This window comes from Nesoenas mayeri (genome assembly GCF_963082525.1).
Source record: "Nesoenas mayeri genome assembly, chromosome: 26".
NCBI classification, from domain to species: Eukaryota; Metazoa; Chordata; class Aves; order Columbiformes; family Columbidae; genus Nesoenas; species Nesoenas mayeri.
This window is the reverse complement of record NC_137552.1, coordinates 4,867,597-4,884,363: the sequence shown is the minus strand read 5'-3', so window position 1 is coordinate 4,884,363 and position 16,767 is coordinate 4,867,597. Positions and strand designations below refer to the sequence as shown.

At 50.6% G+C, this 16,767-nt stretch overlaps 1 protein-coding gene across 1 annotated transcript; it reads left to right on the top strand.

Annotated features, from left to right (window-relative positions):
• Positions 1–57: 57 nt before the first annotated feature.
• LOC308049878 (uncharacterized protein) lies at positions 58–12,070 on the top strand (the record flags this gene model as incomplete). Its single annotated transcript, XM_080359748.1, has 17 exons — positions 58–579; positions 1,547–1,629; positions 2,142–2,298; positions 2,803–2,964; positions 3,045–3,170; positions 3,269–3,489; positions 3,965–3,996; positions 4,329–4,414; positions 7,151–7,196; positions 7,748–8,277; positions 9,950–10,032; positions 10,331–10,487; positions 10,750–10,911; positions 10,992–11,117; positions 11,215–11,435; positions 11,765–11,814; positions 11,973–12,070. 17 exons carry the CDS (start codon positions 58–60, stop codon positions 12,068–12,070), a joined length of 2,862 nt encoding a protein of 953 aa, XP_080215874.1.
• Between the last annotated feature and the right edge of the window lie 4,697 nt (positions 12,071–16,767).

Sequence of the window (16,767 nt, the reverse complement as noted above, 5' to 3'; positions counted from 1 at the left end):
ACTCGCTGCCTGCGCTGCCGACCTGCATTTGTCTCTGCATCCTCCGCAGCCGTGGCCATGAGCACCACTGTCCGGCAATTCTCCTCCTCCACCTCCCTCAAGGGCTTCGGGGGCCTGGGGGGAGGCTCCAGCCGCCTTTCCTCCGTGCGCATGGGGGGCGCAGGGTACAGAGCCCCCAGCCTCCACGGGGGCTCCGGCACCTACTCGGTCTCTTCCCGCATCGTCTCGGGGCTCGGCAGCGGCTACGGGGGCAACTACTGCAGCAGCGTGGGAGGGGGCGTCGGCGGTGGCTTTGGGGGCAGCTATGGGGCTGGCCTTGGGGCCGGCTTCGGAGGCGGCTTTGGAGGTGGCTTTGGAGGCGGCTTTGGAGGCGGCGATGGCATCCTCCAGGCTGGGGAAAAGGAGACGATGCAGAACCTCAACGACCGGCTGGCTGCCTACCTGGACAAGGTGCGAGCCCTGGAGGAGGCCAACACGGACCTGGAGGTCAAGATCAGGGAGTGGTACAAGAAGCAAGGACCCGGCCCAGAGCGCGACTACAGCCCCTACTACAGGACTATCGAGGAGCTCAGGAGCAAGGTAGGATGCTGTGATTAGCACAGTGGGATGTCCTGTTATCAGAGAGGATGCAGGAACACTAATTGCTACCTCTGTAATTAGTAAAAGCTAATTATGTCATTAAAAGTGTCTCGGATACACGTGCAGAGCACCAGGCTGGATATTTCTTAGTGTCAGCTTTTGATGGCATCCTTCTAGATGGAACACACGGCAGTTTTCTCTGGAAGAAGCAGATGTAAAAGGGTGTGATGCAAAAAGACATAATGAGAGTCAAGTCTGTATTGATGATGCATATTTTTGTTGAGCTTAAAATAAATGTGCAGGGAAAATTATAGGTGTGCATGAAGTGAAACACTGATGTTGTATTTGTGAACATTCAGGCAAAGAATTGTCCCCAGTAAACACGAAGGAAGGCAGTGTACAGCTGGAGCGCTGGGAATGATGCAGGGAATACATTTTCTCTCCTGATGTCCTCCCAGACTCTGACTTGAATCTTGTCCCAGTGAGGATTAATTGTTACTGGTTTTGTAATATAAAAATCAGTGCATTTTGCTCCATTTCTGCAGTCAAAAAACTAAATCCATCTCCAAACAAGTGGGAACAAGGTTTGCCAAGCACAAGCACCTGCTGGTCTGTCTGTCCTGCCAGAAGAGCCACATGTGATGCTGTGGATGGGGGAGCAGCTGATTCCTTCTTGCCCCTGAACCGTAGGAACAAATGCCACCACCATCAAACCTCACACACCTTAGGTGGCTTTTGAGATCCTCACTGAAGGATTTTTGGAGGGGAATGTCACAGAGGAATCAGCCCCTTCCTGCAGCCAGTCCCAGCTGTGTCCTGATTCAAGACATGCTTCTGCTGAAGAAATCCCAATCTTCCCCAAAACTATTCCTGTCCTGACAGTCTCACTCGTGTTCCCGTCCCTTGGTCACCCAGGAGAAGCTCCTGACACTCATTTAGTGCTTTTTCTTTACCCTCCACCCTCTAGGTTCTGGGGGCCACAGTCGACAACGCCAACCTCCTCCTGCAGATCGACAACGCCAGGCTGACCGCTGATGACTTCAGGACCAAGTAAGCCACATCTCCTGGAAAAATGGAACAAAGGCTGCAGAGATGTTTAATGAAATGGGGAGAAAACCCCATCTCAACCTCAAACAGGCAATGTGGAAACTAAGCCTTCAAAATGAAGGTGTGATTTCCAAAGCAGCTGGTTATTTAAATCTATAGGTGCTTAGGGATTTTGCTTCCATCAAAACTTTCAACGTTTTATTCCCATTGCTTGTTTCTCTGTGGTACGAGCTGTCCTGCACACAGAACTTCCACTTTAACTTGGGTGTGTGTAGCTCAGCAAAGCCCAGGACTAGTAACAAGGCTCAGTAATGTCAGGGTCAAGGTGATGCTACGAACTCAGACGGGCACTGTTGTATCAGTTGTTCCCATGTTCACCAGCATCCACCACCAGAAGGTTGTCCACGCACCATCGGGGTCGGGCAGCACTGACACGACACCAGTGGCACTGAGATGCTCTGTCCCCAGCTGGGCAAGATCCTGCGTGACTCTTGCGACTGTTCTTGTGTCCCCAGGTTCGAGACGGAGCAGGCTCTGCGCCTGAGCGTGGAGGCCGACATCAACGGGCTGCGCAGGGTCCTGGACGAGCTGACCCTGGCCAGAGCTGACCTGGAGATGCAGATCAAGAACCTGAAGGAGGAGCTGGCCTATCTCAAGAAGAACCACGAGGAGGTGAGCGCAGAGACAGGCTCAAAAAAGTCCAGCCTGGGCCCAGAAATACGAGGTCTGGTCCAACTTTGAAGACTATGCTGAGTTTTAAACTGCTAGGTGGGAAGATGAGATGTGTTGGCAGGGAAGCAGAGATGATGCATTCTGGATAGCAGAGCATCCTCTCCAGAGCCCGTATAAAACCACTTGTTATTCCAGTAATGACCACTGTAGCTGTTAGAGATTCATTAACAGTCCCAGCAGCTTCAGGCCTGGGAGGTTTATCTCCTGAGGAACAAAGCTCTGATTTATTCTCTGAAAGAACACAGATCTAAATGTAGATTTCATGAGCATTTAGGTTATTTTATTTGTGATTGTGGAGTGAAGGTGCCAGTTTGCTCCCTGCTGATCTGCCCTAGAAATACTTACTGAAGGATGCTACCTTTCCTGAAGAACTCTGTCTTGAGAGGAAAACCCTTATGTGCCGATTGTTGGATTGTATAAAGATGTGTTTCTCTTTTCGTCCAGGAAATGAACGTCCTGCGCGGGCAGGTGGGTGGAGAGATCAGCGTGGAGATGGATGCGGCTCCTGGCGTTGACCTGACCAAGATCCTGTCTGAGATGAGGGAGCAGTACGAGAGCCTGGCGGAGAAGAACCGCCGGGACGCCGAGCAGTGGTTCTTCAGCAAGGTGGGCTGGGTCGCCGGCAGCGCCGCGGGGCGGGGGGACCCAGCGCTGTGCTGGAACCAAAGGGGTTTGCCTTGTTGCAGACGGAAGAGCTGAACCGGGAGGTGGCCATCAACACGGAGCAGCTCCAGAGCGGCAAGACGGAGATCACAGAGCTACGACGGACCATCCAGAGCCTGGAGATTGATCTGCAGTCCCAGCTCAGCACGGTACGAGGGGCTGGGATGAATACAGGGCCATGGGGTGGGGGGCGTATGGCTGCTGCCATCTCCGTCCCTCTGAACCCGTCCTTCTTCTCCGCACGCAGAAAGCGGCGCTGGAGGGCACCTTGGCCGACACAGAAGCCCGGTACGGCGCCCAGCTGGCCCAGCTGCAGGGGCTGATCAGCGGCGTGGAGGAGCAGCTGGCCGAGCTGCGCTGCGACATGGAGCGGCAGAACCAGGAGTACAGGGTCCTGCTGGACGTCAAATGCCGCCTGGAGCAGGAGATCGCCACGTACCGCCGGCTGCTGGAGGGCGAGGATGCCCAGTACGTAGCGGGGCTGTGTTTGGGAGGGCGGCTTGAGGAAGAGCAAAGGGAATGAAAAAAGAACAACCTGCATTCCCTGGAGGGTCCTGGCAGCGTGTTTCCTGGCCCATGACATGCCGCAGAGTTTCCTTTTTCAGTCCTACTCGCCCAGAACAGCCCAGGGGTTATCCCAGCGCTGCAGCATCCCTGGGATCCGCTGCCCATCGCCCCAGTGTCCGATGCTGGGAAGGAGCGGGTACCGCTGCCGCTTGGTGCGGCGGGGATGCGCGCTGCCGTTGTTCCTGAATCCCCATGGCACACATCCATCCTTAGCGTGTTCTTCCTTTAAGTTTTGACACGAGGCAGCTTCCAGAAGGCATTTTAATCACATACTGGTATCAGAAGAAAAGGCGGGGTTTTAAATAAAGATTTTGTCTCAGAGGCTACTCACTTCATTTATCTTTCTGACCATTCTTTTTCTTTTCTCCTCCTGCAGCATTTCCTACACCCCGCAGCCTGTGAAAGAAGGTAAGAACGAGTATTGGCTGAAGCACTGATCACACATAGCTCTGTCATATCCTTGCCCACTTTCTTAGCACATATTCTTTTTACCAATTTACTAAAATCACTATTTTGTTATGTTTTCAAAAAGCGAATCGACATTAGCCACTCTTAGGATACACCAAAAAATGTTTCAGAAGATCATCAGTTTAGACTAACTATATAATAAAGTATTTATGAGTAGTGATGTGGTGGTTAGAATGGGTTTCTGAGGCGGTCGTTGGTAACAACATGAAAATCTTTAAGACACTTTCTCCTTCATGCCCTGTAAATAACGGTCCCTTGTTTCTCCGTTGTAGGACCTGTAACCACCCGCCAAATCCGCACCATCTTCGAGGAGGTCCAGGATGGGAAGGTGATTTCCTCCCGTGAGCAGATCACCCAGGCTGCCCACTGAGGCGGCCGCCCGGTTCGCTGCAAACCACGCACAGCAAAGCACAAGAAGGTCCCAGTTTATTTGCTCTGGCTACGCAGATCACGAAAAGCACCTTCTCCTTTCATCACCCCCACTACTTCCCTCACCCCTTCTCTAAGCGCTGTGCCCTGCTCAGAAACCAAATAAAGCTTTGTTTCGTACTCGTGCAAAGCACGGGCTGGTCTCGTTGCTTTGTATTAAGCCACAGATGTGGCAGGGAAACAACAGCTGGTTCCACCCCAGGAATATAAACTCACCCTCGTTTAATTCTTGCTTCCCAAGGCACCACTAAAGGGTGAGGAAAACAAGTGATGGGCGGTGGTGGGTATGGTCTAAATAAGTAAAATAAATTAAAACCTTGTTTTGGGAGTGATTTGTGGCATGGCCAGGCTGTCGGTGCCTGTTCCTGAGCAGCAGCTGGCGTTGCCATCAGCTGGCCCAGCCGTTCCTGGAAAGCCAGTTCAGACACATTCCTGGCTGGATTCTGTCACTTTTATTACTTCATAAATCAAACTTCCAAATCGATGGGATGATTCAGAGAAGCGCCACAGAACGTGTGTAAGAATAGAGCTGACCCTGCAGCTTTATGACCCCTTTCCTGCAAATCTGCCAGGTATTTGTGGGGAAATAAGAGAAAGTTTGGGTTTTTTTCAAAATATTGAGAGGATGCCCACAGTCCATCATCTCCACCGCTCTGCTCCCAGCATGGGGATGCTGAATGTGTCCCCTTCAAATTCATTCTCACTTTCAGTTTTCCTCCTGGAAAAACCCGTGTGCCCCCATGTTGCTGTAGAAATGACAAATAACACTTTGCTAACAAAATCCCCCACTTTTAATTACTCCTGCTGCTGCAAATTGTGAGGGAGGTGTGGAAAGCACATGCCGACTCTCTCCTGCCTTAAGCGTTAATAATTAGACCTGACCTTAGGAAACCCTGATTAGTCCTGACCTTAGGAAACCCCAAAATAATCAGACAAGTGTTTTTGTCCAGGGAGTTTAATCTACTGGGCCTGCCAATACATATGTTTGGAGCCAGAACTTCATTTTCCTCCTGAATTAAGACAAAATTTCACGTCTAAACACCCATTTAGTACCATAAAATAACACTTATGCCATAGAACTTGAGTTCTGATTTTGAAACGTTTGAAAAATAAGCTCATCGTGTGCATGTGCTCATGAAACAGAGGCAGAACCTGGTTTAAAACTCAGCCTTTTATTTAAAAGAGGGTGTGATACAAACAATATGTAAGTCATTTGTGGTTGTGTTCAATGGGAGGTCATGTAAATGATGTCTTAGAATTTCTAATATGTTTTTTTAAGTCTTAATTAACACCTCATGCTTTTAATTGCCACCTTGTGGTATTATCAAAATAGCACAGATATTTTGAGCAACATGTACTTTTATGGCGCAGCGGTTAAATAGGAAACAAAAGATGAAAGAAAAGGTAGTTTTATGTAAAGGTGGAATATGCCGTTAACCTCAGAACACTGGGACGGGCGTTCATCTGCGGGGAGCTGCGAAATGCCAAGGCTGAGGGTCCGGATTAGCACGGGGGCTCTGAAATGGTGTTGTCACCACCCCCTTTCTCTGTGGGGACAATCGGCGCTATCAGCCGGGCGAAGGTGCGGAAATGAAGACGAAGCACATTCCTCGGAGCGGCACGTCCCGGCCGCCCCCGCGCTGCCGATCCTTCGCCATCCGCACCTGGGGAGGCCGAGCAGAGCGGGGGCGTCCGCTGGCTCCGCACCCGAGATCCACAGCTCACGCGACACGAAGATGCTGCTGCCAAGGGACCGAACCAACCTCTGGCCAGAGCAAACGCGATGGAGACTCCACTTCTCCATTTTTCCACTCTTGTCTCCATTCACCAGTGGCAAATGGGAACACCCCGAGCTGTGTTTCTGCACAGCAGCCAGCTCCTGGTATTCCAAGGACACATCCCACTCCTGTATCGCTTCCAGCTCTCTTCAGATAGAGGGGAGGGAGTTGTGCCCTTTAACGCTACCTTGGTTGCTGATTTCCATTCTCTTTCCCCCCTCCTTTGGCAAATGATCTGAGGAAGAACTTGGCTGTTGGGAAGGGGTTGTTGGGGCCTGTCTGCGAAGGCAGTCGAACAATCCACCATGTACACACATGAGAAATATCTTCTCCTCCACGCCCTGCATTATTAGCTAGTGACACTCAGATTTGTGGTTTCTGCCCGTGACGCAGGTCAGGACGGAGAACAGACAGGGGAGCTTGACCATACCTGGCGCAATCAGTTTTTGAGCCTCTTGGCTCTCCTAATGCTGTTTACACGGGAGCTGTAAATTCCAAACTCCAAGTTGTCCTGTCTGCTCACAACTGATTGAGATGTTAATCGCCGAACGCATCGTTAGCATTACCTCCAAAGTTATGCTACTGTCAATTTTAGCTCTGGTTCACAGTGCTTAGAGACCATGAGCTTCTTTCCACATGCCCTTCATCTGCTTTATGCTATTCCATGTTTTTTTCCTGGAGCATCTCACAATTTTTAAGTTATGCCAGCTAGCGGCCATACCCTGCCCTTTCTGAATACTTTGCTAAGCTCTCGTTCACAAATAACAAGACAAAACATCCCCTGCTTATTGCCTTTTCATAATCCTCCCCTCCTGGGTGGTCTCTGAAGCAAAGAACTGAATGAGCCCTGAAGCATGAACTCCCTTTTCTTTGCTTTTTCATTCCAGAACACCCCTCGCTCTGTGGATAAAAGAGCAGACTTGCATTTCCAGGGTCGGTAGCCAAGTTCCTTCCAGCACCATCGCACTCACGGGACTGCAGATGTACATCCAGGGCTCTGAGACACAGGTGCTGTTCCCATGCTGTGTGTACAATGTCGGGAGGGACAGCAAACTGTACTAACTGGGACACAAACACACAGCAAAAGAGATGCTGACTTATTCCATCTGCCTGGATAGCTCCATTTCAGAGCTAACAGTACTAAGCAGAATTAAAATGTAGCCCTAAGCAAGGAGCCTCCTCCTTTGAATCACACCTGACTATTTACTTGGAAACGGAAGAAGCATAAAGACGCCCTTTGTGGGATAAAAAGTTTCTCGTGGAATATGACAAAAAACCCCCACTATGAATAGAACAAAGGCAAAAATGACGATTCTGGAAGTTGGCTCAGATTTTAGGAGTGATGAGAATCACCGGGAATGCAACAGAGAAAAAAAAGGTGCGGGCAACGCCTCCTGGCCGGGTTATAAAGGGCTCCGAGGCAGGGGGAGCGAGCACTCGCTGCCTGCGCTGCCGACCTGCATTTGTCTCTGCATCCTCCGCAGCCGTGGCCATGAGCACCACTGTCCGGCAATTCTCCTCCTCCACCTCCCTCAAGGGCTTCGGGGGCCTGGGGGGAGGCTCCAGCCGCCTTTCCTCCGTGCGCATGGGGGGCGCAGGGTACAGAGCCCCCAGCCTCCACGGGGGCTCCGGCACCTACTCGGTCTCTTCCCGCATCGTCTCGGGGCTCGGCAGCGGCTACGGGGGCAACTACTGCAGCAGCGTGGGAGGGGGCGTCGGCGGTGGCTTTGGGGGCAGCTATGGGGCTGGCCTTGGGGCCGGCTTCGGAGGCGGCTTTGGAGGTGGCTTTGGAGGCGGCTTTGGAGGCGGCGATGGCATCCTCCAGGCTGGGGAAAAGGAGACGATGCAGAACCTCAACGACCGGCTGGCTGCCTACCTGGACAAGGTGCGAGCCCTGGAGGAGGCCAACACGGACCTGGAGGTCAAGATCAGGGAGTGGTACAAGAAGCAAGGACCCGGCCCAGAGCGCGACTACAGCCCCTACTACAGGACTATCGAGGAGCTCAGGAACAAGGTAGGATGCTGTGGTAACCAAGACACCTTCACTGAAGTCATGTTAGGAAAAGTTACCCCATTCCTATAAGATGAAGGGAAGAGCATTAACAAATGACAGGTAATTAGGCTGAGATGGGAAAACAGAAAGAGCATGCTTGGAAATCATAGTCATAATTCATGAACAGCGGTTTCTTGATCCTGTCCTCCACAAGGCACTAAGATGGGTTTTCTAGTGCCTGTGTTAGGGGTGGGAAGGCAGGAGCCGGTGGCTCTCAGAGCCTGGTTGGGGTTACCTGATGCTCCAGGCTGCTCCTGCCACATCAGCCACCTCCTGCCTTTCCCCGATGCTCCCTTTGCCGGGTTCCTGATGAAGCATCGCAGAGAGGGACTCGTTATCTCTTTGGCACTGTTCACTGCTGAATGGAGATGCTAAGTTGTTCTCATAAATATCCTACAAATTAGACCTTTTCTAGCCTGATAGGACGCTCAAGGTAGAGGTTAAAAAAGAAATTGCCCTATAGGATGGGTGTTCTTTGCGAGGTGCAAACACAAGAGTGAAGTCCAGGAGGCAGAACATACTGGGCTGTGGCGATGGCTTCAGAGCTGCTGAAGTCAAGTGCGTGCCCTGCTCTAAAATGCAGTAGATGGAATCATGGCCAAGCCTGTTTCTTTATTCTCAGCAGCTCCCTGGCTGATTTTAGACTAAAGTCCTTGAACAAAACCACCAGAATCTGTCCTTCATCTCCTACTCTGCCATCATTGCCCTCCTCTGCTCACATTACTCATCCCGAGCTGATTGCCGGGTCCTTCAGCGCTGCCTACGCAGGTGACAGCAGCCTCAGTCATCTCCGGCTCCTCGGGAGGGGATGGAGCTGTGGGCGGTTGGGCAATGACAGTACCTGGTCTGTGAGAGTCAATGCAGGCGCTGCCAGGCCCAGGATCGGCCCCTGGGGGAAATCACACACTACAATATTCTAGTTCTATTCCCCTTCTCTTGGGCTTCACCTTGGAGTGGGGGCTCTTGCCTCGATACATGAAACTTCTCCTTAAATTGCAGCTTGTCAGGTGTGCGATGAGCTGGAGCACAGAAACGTGTGGAGGCAGAAGCTGCCTTCAGATTTGAGCATTGAAGTGCTGGGTCTCACAGAAACCCCCTGCTCCTGGTCCAGAGGGAAGGAGACCCTTCCCTCTCCACCCCTCCCACACCCCAGCTGCGAAATTACCACACCAATATTCCCGGATAATTGCTTGGACATCCCCTGAAGCATCGCAACTCAGCGAGAGTTTTTCATTAGCCAGTGGCTACAGAAATTACTGCTCATTAAATGCCCAATCGTTTTCAAAATCCCAGAACAAATATTTGCACCTCAGGTGTAATTATGAAAGCAAAACAATTCAGGCGCAGGGCACTCCTTCCTCAACCCGTATTTTCAGTCTCCACCGGGCTGTTCGGCATTGCCAGACAAAGCCCAGGGTGCTGCCGGGACTCTGGAGATGCCACTCTGGCGGGGACAACAGGCTGTGGCATGTCCACATGCCAACGTCTTCCCGCCTCTCGCTTTGCAGAGTCCATGTGGAATTCCAGCCCCAGGGGCAGGAGGTTCAGCGCTGCTCCGGTCCTTCCTCCCCAACAGCATGACATTTCTTGGAATCACTTTCTCACTCTTTCACCTTCTTTTATCCCCTGCCAGATTCTTGCCGCAACTGTTGAAAACGCCAACATCGTCTTACAGATCGACAATGCCAGGCTGGCAGCCGATGACTTCAGGACCAAGTAAGTCCAATGTCTTTGAGAGCTCTCATGAGAAGGGAGGGCAAAGCCACGCTCTTTAAGGCATTTAAATTTGCCTTTTGCAACTGCGGTTGCTCCACCAGGTCACTGCTCACTAGAAGTGTGACATTTCGGAAGTGTACATCTCTTCCCGCACAATTGTCTGGATATTCCTGCACTGCAGCGAGCCGTGCATGCACATTCAATACAAGATGCTTGGCAGAAATACAACAAAAGAAACAACAAGAAAAATCCTGTATCAGCCGGGCTCCACGGTGCAACTGTGTGTGTGTGTCCCCAGGTTCGAGACGGAGCAGGCTCTGCGCATGAGCGTGGAGGCCGACATCAACGGGCTGCGCAGGGTCCTGGACGAGCTGACCCTGGCCAGAGCTGACCTGGAGATGCAGATCGAGAACCTGAAGGAAGAGCTGGCCTATCTCAAGAAGAACCACGAGGAGGTGAGCGCAGAGCCAGGCTCAAACCAGGACCTGCAAAACAGACCTTGTGCACTTGGGAAGTGGTCAGGTCGAATGTGCAGGAGGGTCTCTGTAATTAGGGTTGTCAGGAGACGCCTTAGTGGGTAAGGAGGAGGGAAACAATCCCAATAGAAACTGCAGAAGAGGGTCTGTGGGGTTCGTGTGCTGGGTGTAAATAAGAAATTCGTCATGATGGGAATATATGGATTTTTCTCTGACCTGTATCACGTCTCTTTTCCGCCAGGAAATGAACGCCCTGCGTGGGCAGACGGGTGGAGAGATCAGCGTGGAGATGGATGCGGCTCCTGGCGTTGACCTGACCAAGATCCTATCTGAGATGAGGGAGCAGTACGAGAGCCTGGCGGAGAAGAACCGCCGGGACGCCGAGCAGTGGTTCTTCAGCAAGGTGGGCTGGGTCGCCGGCAGCGCCGCGGGGCGGGGGGACCCAGCGCTGTGCTGGAACCAAAGGGGCTTGCCTTGTTGCAGACGGAAGAGCTGAACCGGGAGGTGGCCATCAACACGGAGCAGCTCCAGAGCGGCAAGACGGAGATCACAGAGCTACGACGGACCATCCAGAGCCTGGAGATTGATCTGCAGTCCCAGCTCAGCACGGTACGAGGGGCTGGGATGAATACAGGGCCATGGGGTGGGGGTGTATGGGTGATGCCATCTCCATCCCCCTGAACCCATCCCTCTCCTCCGCATGCAGAAAGCGGCACTGGAGGGCACCTTGGCCGACACAGAAGCCCGGTATGGCGCCCAGCTGGCCCAGCTGCAGGGGCTGATCAGCGGCGTGGAGGAGCAGCTGGCCGAGCTGCGCTGCGACATGGAGCGGCAGAACCAGGAGTACAGGGTCCTGCTGGACGTCAAATGCCGCCTGGAGCAGGAGATCGCCACGTACCGCCGGCTGCTGGAGGGCGAGGACGCCCAGTACGTAGTGGGGCTGCGCTTGGGAGGGCGGTTTGGGAGGACACGGGTGATGTACCCAGGATGTGATGTCTGGGGACTCAGCACAGGGCTCATCTCTGTGTTCCTACCAGCCACAGATGCCCAGTGGCTCTGTCCCTGGTTTCTGTCTGCAGTGAGATGCTGTAACAGGCACCTTCCATGCCCTCCAGGAGACACTGAGCAGAGCAGCAGTTTCAGCACCCACTATCAGCCTTTTCTGCTTTCCTCCTGCCTGAACCAGAGCCTGTGTTACAACAGCAACAAAAACAATTGGTCCCTAACTTGTCTCTGGTTTTCTCCTTCTCTTGCAGCATCTCTTCCCAGTATTCTTCCGCTATGTCCTCACACTCCGGCAGAGATGGTAAGAGCCTATTTGCATACATTTCTAACAAACAGATCTGCTCTGAGAGCAGCTGCCAGGGTGATGGAGTGAAAAGTCCATGCAACATCTGATAATGTGTTAAGGCATTCCTCTCCTTCCTGCTCCCTGAATAATGGCCCTCTGCTTTCCTTCTGCAGTCATGACATCCTCCCGCCAGGTCCGCACCATCGTGGAGGAGGTGCAGGATGGGAAGGTGGTTTCCTCCCGGGAGCAGGTCGCGCTCACCACCCGCTAGGAAGGCAAAAAGCGCCCTGGACCCTCGACTCCGGGGCTCAGGAGAGCGGCGAGCTGAACCCAAGGCCACGTGTGATGGGGTTGTGCCCCCAAAAGCTCTCAGCTTCACTCATCCCCTCCTCCTCCCTGTTTTACCCTAATTTCAGGTGGGTGCCGCCGTGCACTCTGTACACATTGAATAAAGCTTTTCTCCTTGTTCATGCAACTGCAGACTTGTCTGTCACTGATATACGATCTCTTGAAGCCTCAGGGTTGTGTGTTTCTGCCAGGGAAAGTCCTAAGAAACCACAAGAAGAAGCCAGTGAGAGGAGGGGAATGGGGGGATCTGGGTTCTACTGGGAGCAAAAATAATTCCAGACAGCTTTTTCCCTTGAAGTCATTGCTCATAAACACATGGGACTGACTGAGACATAAACCAGGTAAGTTTGCTACTTGATACGAAATGAAGGATGATGTTTGAGGTCAGTGTGCCGCAAAACCGACAATTAAAGCCAACTGAATAAAGCCTCATTGTCTAGCTCATGGTATCACAAATAATAACTTTCTCCTGTAAGCTGAGCTCAAATGACTTCAACCCGACTACTACTGTCATATGTGCCATTCCAGGACACGAGCACAACCTCAGACTGGTTGCAAATCTTATACATACGTGCTTTCTGTCTTATTCGACCGTCTTTAAATCACACTATCAGGCGCATGGTATGAAAAAGTCATATAGGTTTTTTTGTGCTGCCTGAGGGCTGCACTTAACAGGTTCTAAAGTAACCATTGCCTAATCCACAGAGGGATGAGTAGCAACAACTTGTTATCACTATGCCATCTAGGAGCTCACTGCTGAAATCCTTCTCCAAACACACGAGCGAGTCATCGGCTGTCAGCAACGTCTGGAGGCAAAGTGCCGCTCGGGGTGAGGTGACGACGAGTGACAGGAACCAAAGGGTATGGCGCTGGTCACACATCCACCAAACGTGTCTTGTGGACTGGACAGGAGACAAAACCATCTCAGACAAAACCGAAGAGCCTGATGGAATCATTTACATTCAGCTTCGTGCTTTCCAGCCAGTGGTACCCGGGAGCTCTGTCCAGTCTTGGACCATGGCCTCATGTTCATCACCCACCTAAAAATACAGATTTGGGCCTTAGCCAAAAGGAAAAGGTAACAGTTTGCAGTAAGTCAGCTTCCCTTTGCTTATAATGACAAGGCGCTGAAGTTAAGCACGTTTGCCTCTTGGATTATTGGTGGTGATTCATTCTCCTCAGCCTCCACAAAGACATGTTGATGCTCATGGACCAATCCCAAAGGCATTTCAACCCTTAAAGAACAATCCCAAAGGCAATTCAGACTTTTATGGAACAATCCCAAAGGCATTTTGGCCCCAAAGGTAATTCAGACCTTTATGGAACAATCCCAAAGACACACGCCACGGCCTGAGCAGGCTCCTGAAAAGCACTGGGCGTGACCAGGCAAGCAAAGGAGAGGGAAGGTGATCGAAGAAGTGGGGAACCTGCCAGGTCTTTGCAGAAAAGGGAGTGTGAGGAGATGTTATCATCCTGTATTATTGTTTAGCAATTACAGAAAATGGTAGGAAATGAAATGCAGACCAGAGTGGAGAGTTCATTGGCTGTATCATGCTCTTCCCTTTGCTGGGATAACAGACCTTCCTTGCAGAAGCAGGGAGTCTTCCAACCCAAGTGAGGTACATGTGCCAGTGTCAAACTCAATCTATAATAGCAAGAATGAATAATAATGAATAATACCTAAAATGAATATCATGTTTCCCATCAGATGGTTGTTTTGAAAACGCTCTTGAGCAGGATGATTGCTGTTATTATTGTTTCCATCCTACAAAGCATGAAATTGAGACTTGGAGAAACTGAAGGATTTGCCTGGAGTGGTTTGCAAAGCTGGGATCAGAACCCTGGAGCGTCTGGTGTCATCAGCCAGAGGCAGACCACCTCGGTCATAGCCAATAACACTCAGAAAAAGAAGTAGAATGACAATTACATCAAGAGCTAGATAAGAAAATCCTTTGTAAATAGCAAATGCGAAGCACTGAAATTCAGTTGATAATGAGCACACAGGAGCTGGGGCTGCTTGTAGGTCTTGTTGCTGTATTGGGGCTGCTTGATGAGGCTCTCCCAGCACTGCCCAGGCCAGATGACACACACGAGCCCAACCGGTGTGTTTGGGACGCTGGCCACGTGTGGGATGATGGCCACGTGTGGGATGATGGCCACAGCCTGGGCACTGGCAGGGACTCAGGGTTTGGTGTCCTGTCTAAGTCGCCAAGTTTCCAGAGAAGTTCTCCTGGAGATGAAACCAGCTCGTGACTCAGGGAATGTTGGTAATAACATGGAATGCTGGATCTCCTTCTCAGGGACATATTAGACTTTATTTGCTTCATAGGCATTATCTTAAGAAACAGTCTTAAGCCTTAAAATGTCCCGAGCCTACCAAAGGATTTCCCTGTGGGAAATCTAATCTTTCTGTCTCATTTCCATCGTCCTTTTGAATCTGGTAATTTTGTGCAGAACAACCCTTGGGAATAGGGCCACAGCTCCCATCCTCTGCCACCATCCTGCTCTCCCTCCCAAGCACAGGACAAGACACAGATGTAAAGATGAAATATAATTCCTTTCCTCCTATTTTTGTTTTTTTTTTTTTTTTACAAAGCTGATTAAATGGAGCACCACCTTTGCCTAGAGGAGGCTTTTCTGCTCATTTGTTACTTGAAATAATAATTTTTCCTCATCAGGTCTGCGCGGCTGTGTCTGAAACGCCTGCGGGAAACGCTCCTGAGTCGTCGTTCCTCTGCTCTTGCTGCCTGGGGCACGACGGTGCCCGCGAGGGGATCCCGAGTCAGCCCAGGACGCTCATCAAGGAGTTGCCCATGGCTGCGGCGAGCAAATTCCCCTCTGCAGACTCCAGTCTGGAAGTCCATAAAAGCTAATTCTGGAAAGAACCCTCTATTACGCATGTAGATACTGTCATTAGCAGATCACCTCAGAAAAACATATTAAAATCTCTTTTAAGAAAATGAGGAGTGTGGCTGCTGGCAGGTCTCTGGTGCAAAAGCAAGGGCTGGTTTTAATAAAGATTTCAAACTTTAGAAAGGAAAAGAGCTACCATGAAGAACATACAAAGCCAGTAAAATCAAGAGTGAAATCATTATTCTTTACAAAATCGCAATCGCCATTGCCTACAGAGACCTATGGCAAGGTTTGAATTTTTCTCACTGAAAAATGAAACGCTATGTATTTCTGAAATAAATAAAATTAAATGTTAGCTCAGCATTAATTTCACTATTCTTCTACAGAAAAAAGAGGAGATTTGGGCCAGGACAGCAGCTGGGACGCACCACGACACCGGCTGCACTTGCTAATTATGAATGTAACAAAGGACGGACGTACCCAGAGTCCACACCACATGTAAGGTGTTCTGCATTTGCAGTGTCAAGATAAAATCAAGACTAATGAACTTACCCAAATGGCGTAAGTAATATTTCTGAAACAGGCTGCACCTGATGCGTCCTTTATGTGGCGCGTCCGGTGACCTGGATGCCCAAGCCAATGCCCAACAACACGTGGGTGGAAGTCAGTCAATATTAGCGTGGTTGTATTAATATTATTAATAAAATGAAAGATTCAGATGGCAAAACACTTTAATTATTTCACTTCTTCATCAGTTCAGCATTCCAAGACTCAAAACTAGGTTTAATATCTTTTTAAAGTTATCTTTTCTAGTCTCTTTTCTAAATTTAACTCATTTCCCCAAGATTCTATTTGGACGATTTCCATGGTGATGGTTGGACCAGGGTTAGAACTATTCAGGATCTCAAATTCTCCACATTACTGTTTCAGAAATCTTCTCTTTGGCAGTGAATATTCATAGTTAACTGCAACATTTCACACTCAGGAAATACCCTTTCCTCTTTTATTTTGGAGAAATATTTGAATATTTTGTCTGCCCTCGAAAGCAGCAAAACAAATACAACGAGATCTCCCATCTGGAAGGGAATGTTTTGAGGCAGAAAGAGAAATAACAAATAATCCTTGGTATGCTTAATATTTTCCCGTGTGCTCCAAGAAAGGAGCATTTTGAGGTGGGACGATGGGCTGGACCCTCATAGCGGCACATGTGCGGGGGCAGCAGGTCCAGGGGGTCTCCAGGTTCTGGTTGTAGGGACTGTGGGGCAGGTGAATGCGGGGACACCCTCAATTCTGCTCACCCAGGGGTCCAACAGGCTCCTGCGGATCGGACGCCTTTCCCACAGCTTTCACTTTCCGGGCAGACTCGCCCACGTCAGGGATGGATAATTGCCATGCTGCTTCATTCCCCAGGCGCTCCTGGGTATCATCGTTTTATTTTGTGCCACTGCTGTTTAGTCGTCATCACAAGTCAGACCTGATGATTCAGGAAGTAACATTTTTGATGTAGTTTTGAAACACGCTTCTGTTAACCAAAGCATCTTTCTGTTGTGGGATTTCAGGAGACAAACGCCTTTGGGGAAATATTTCCGGCTCGGAAAAAAAAAAGGAAAAGTACTATCCAGGTCACAAGGCGGAAGAATAAACACCCTGCTCCGGTGGCAACAGCCAGGAGGAACGGTATAAATAGAGGGTTGTGGGGACAGAGGGATCACTCTGGCATCCCGCAGCCATCCGTGCGGCTCGGAGCTGGATCCCGGTGCTCCCGCC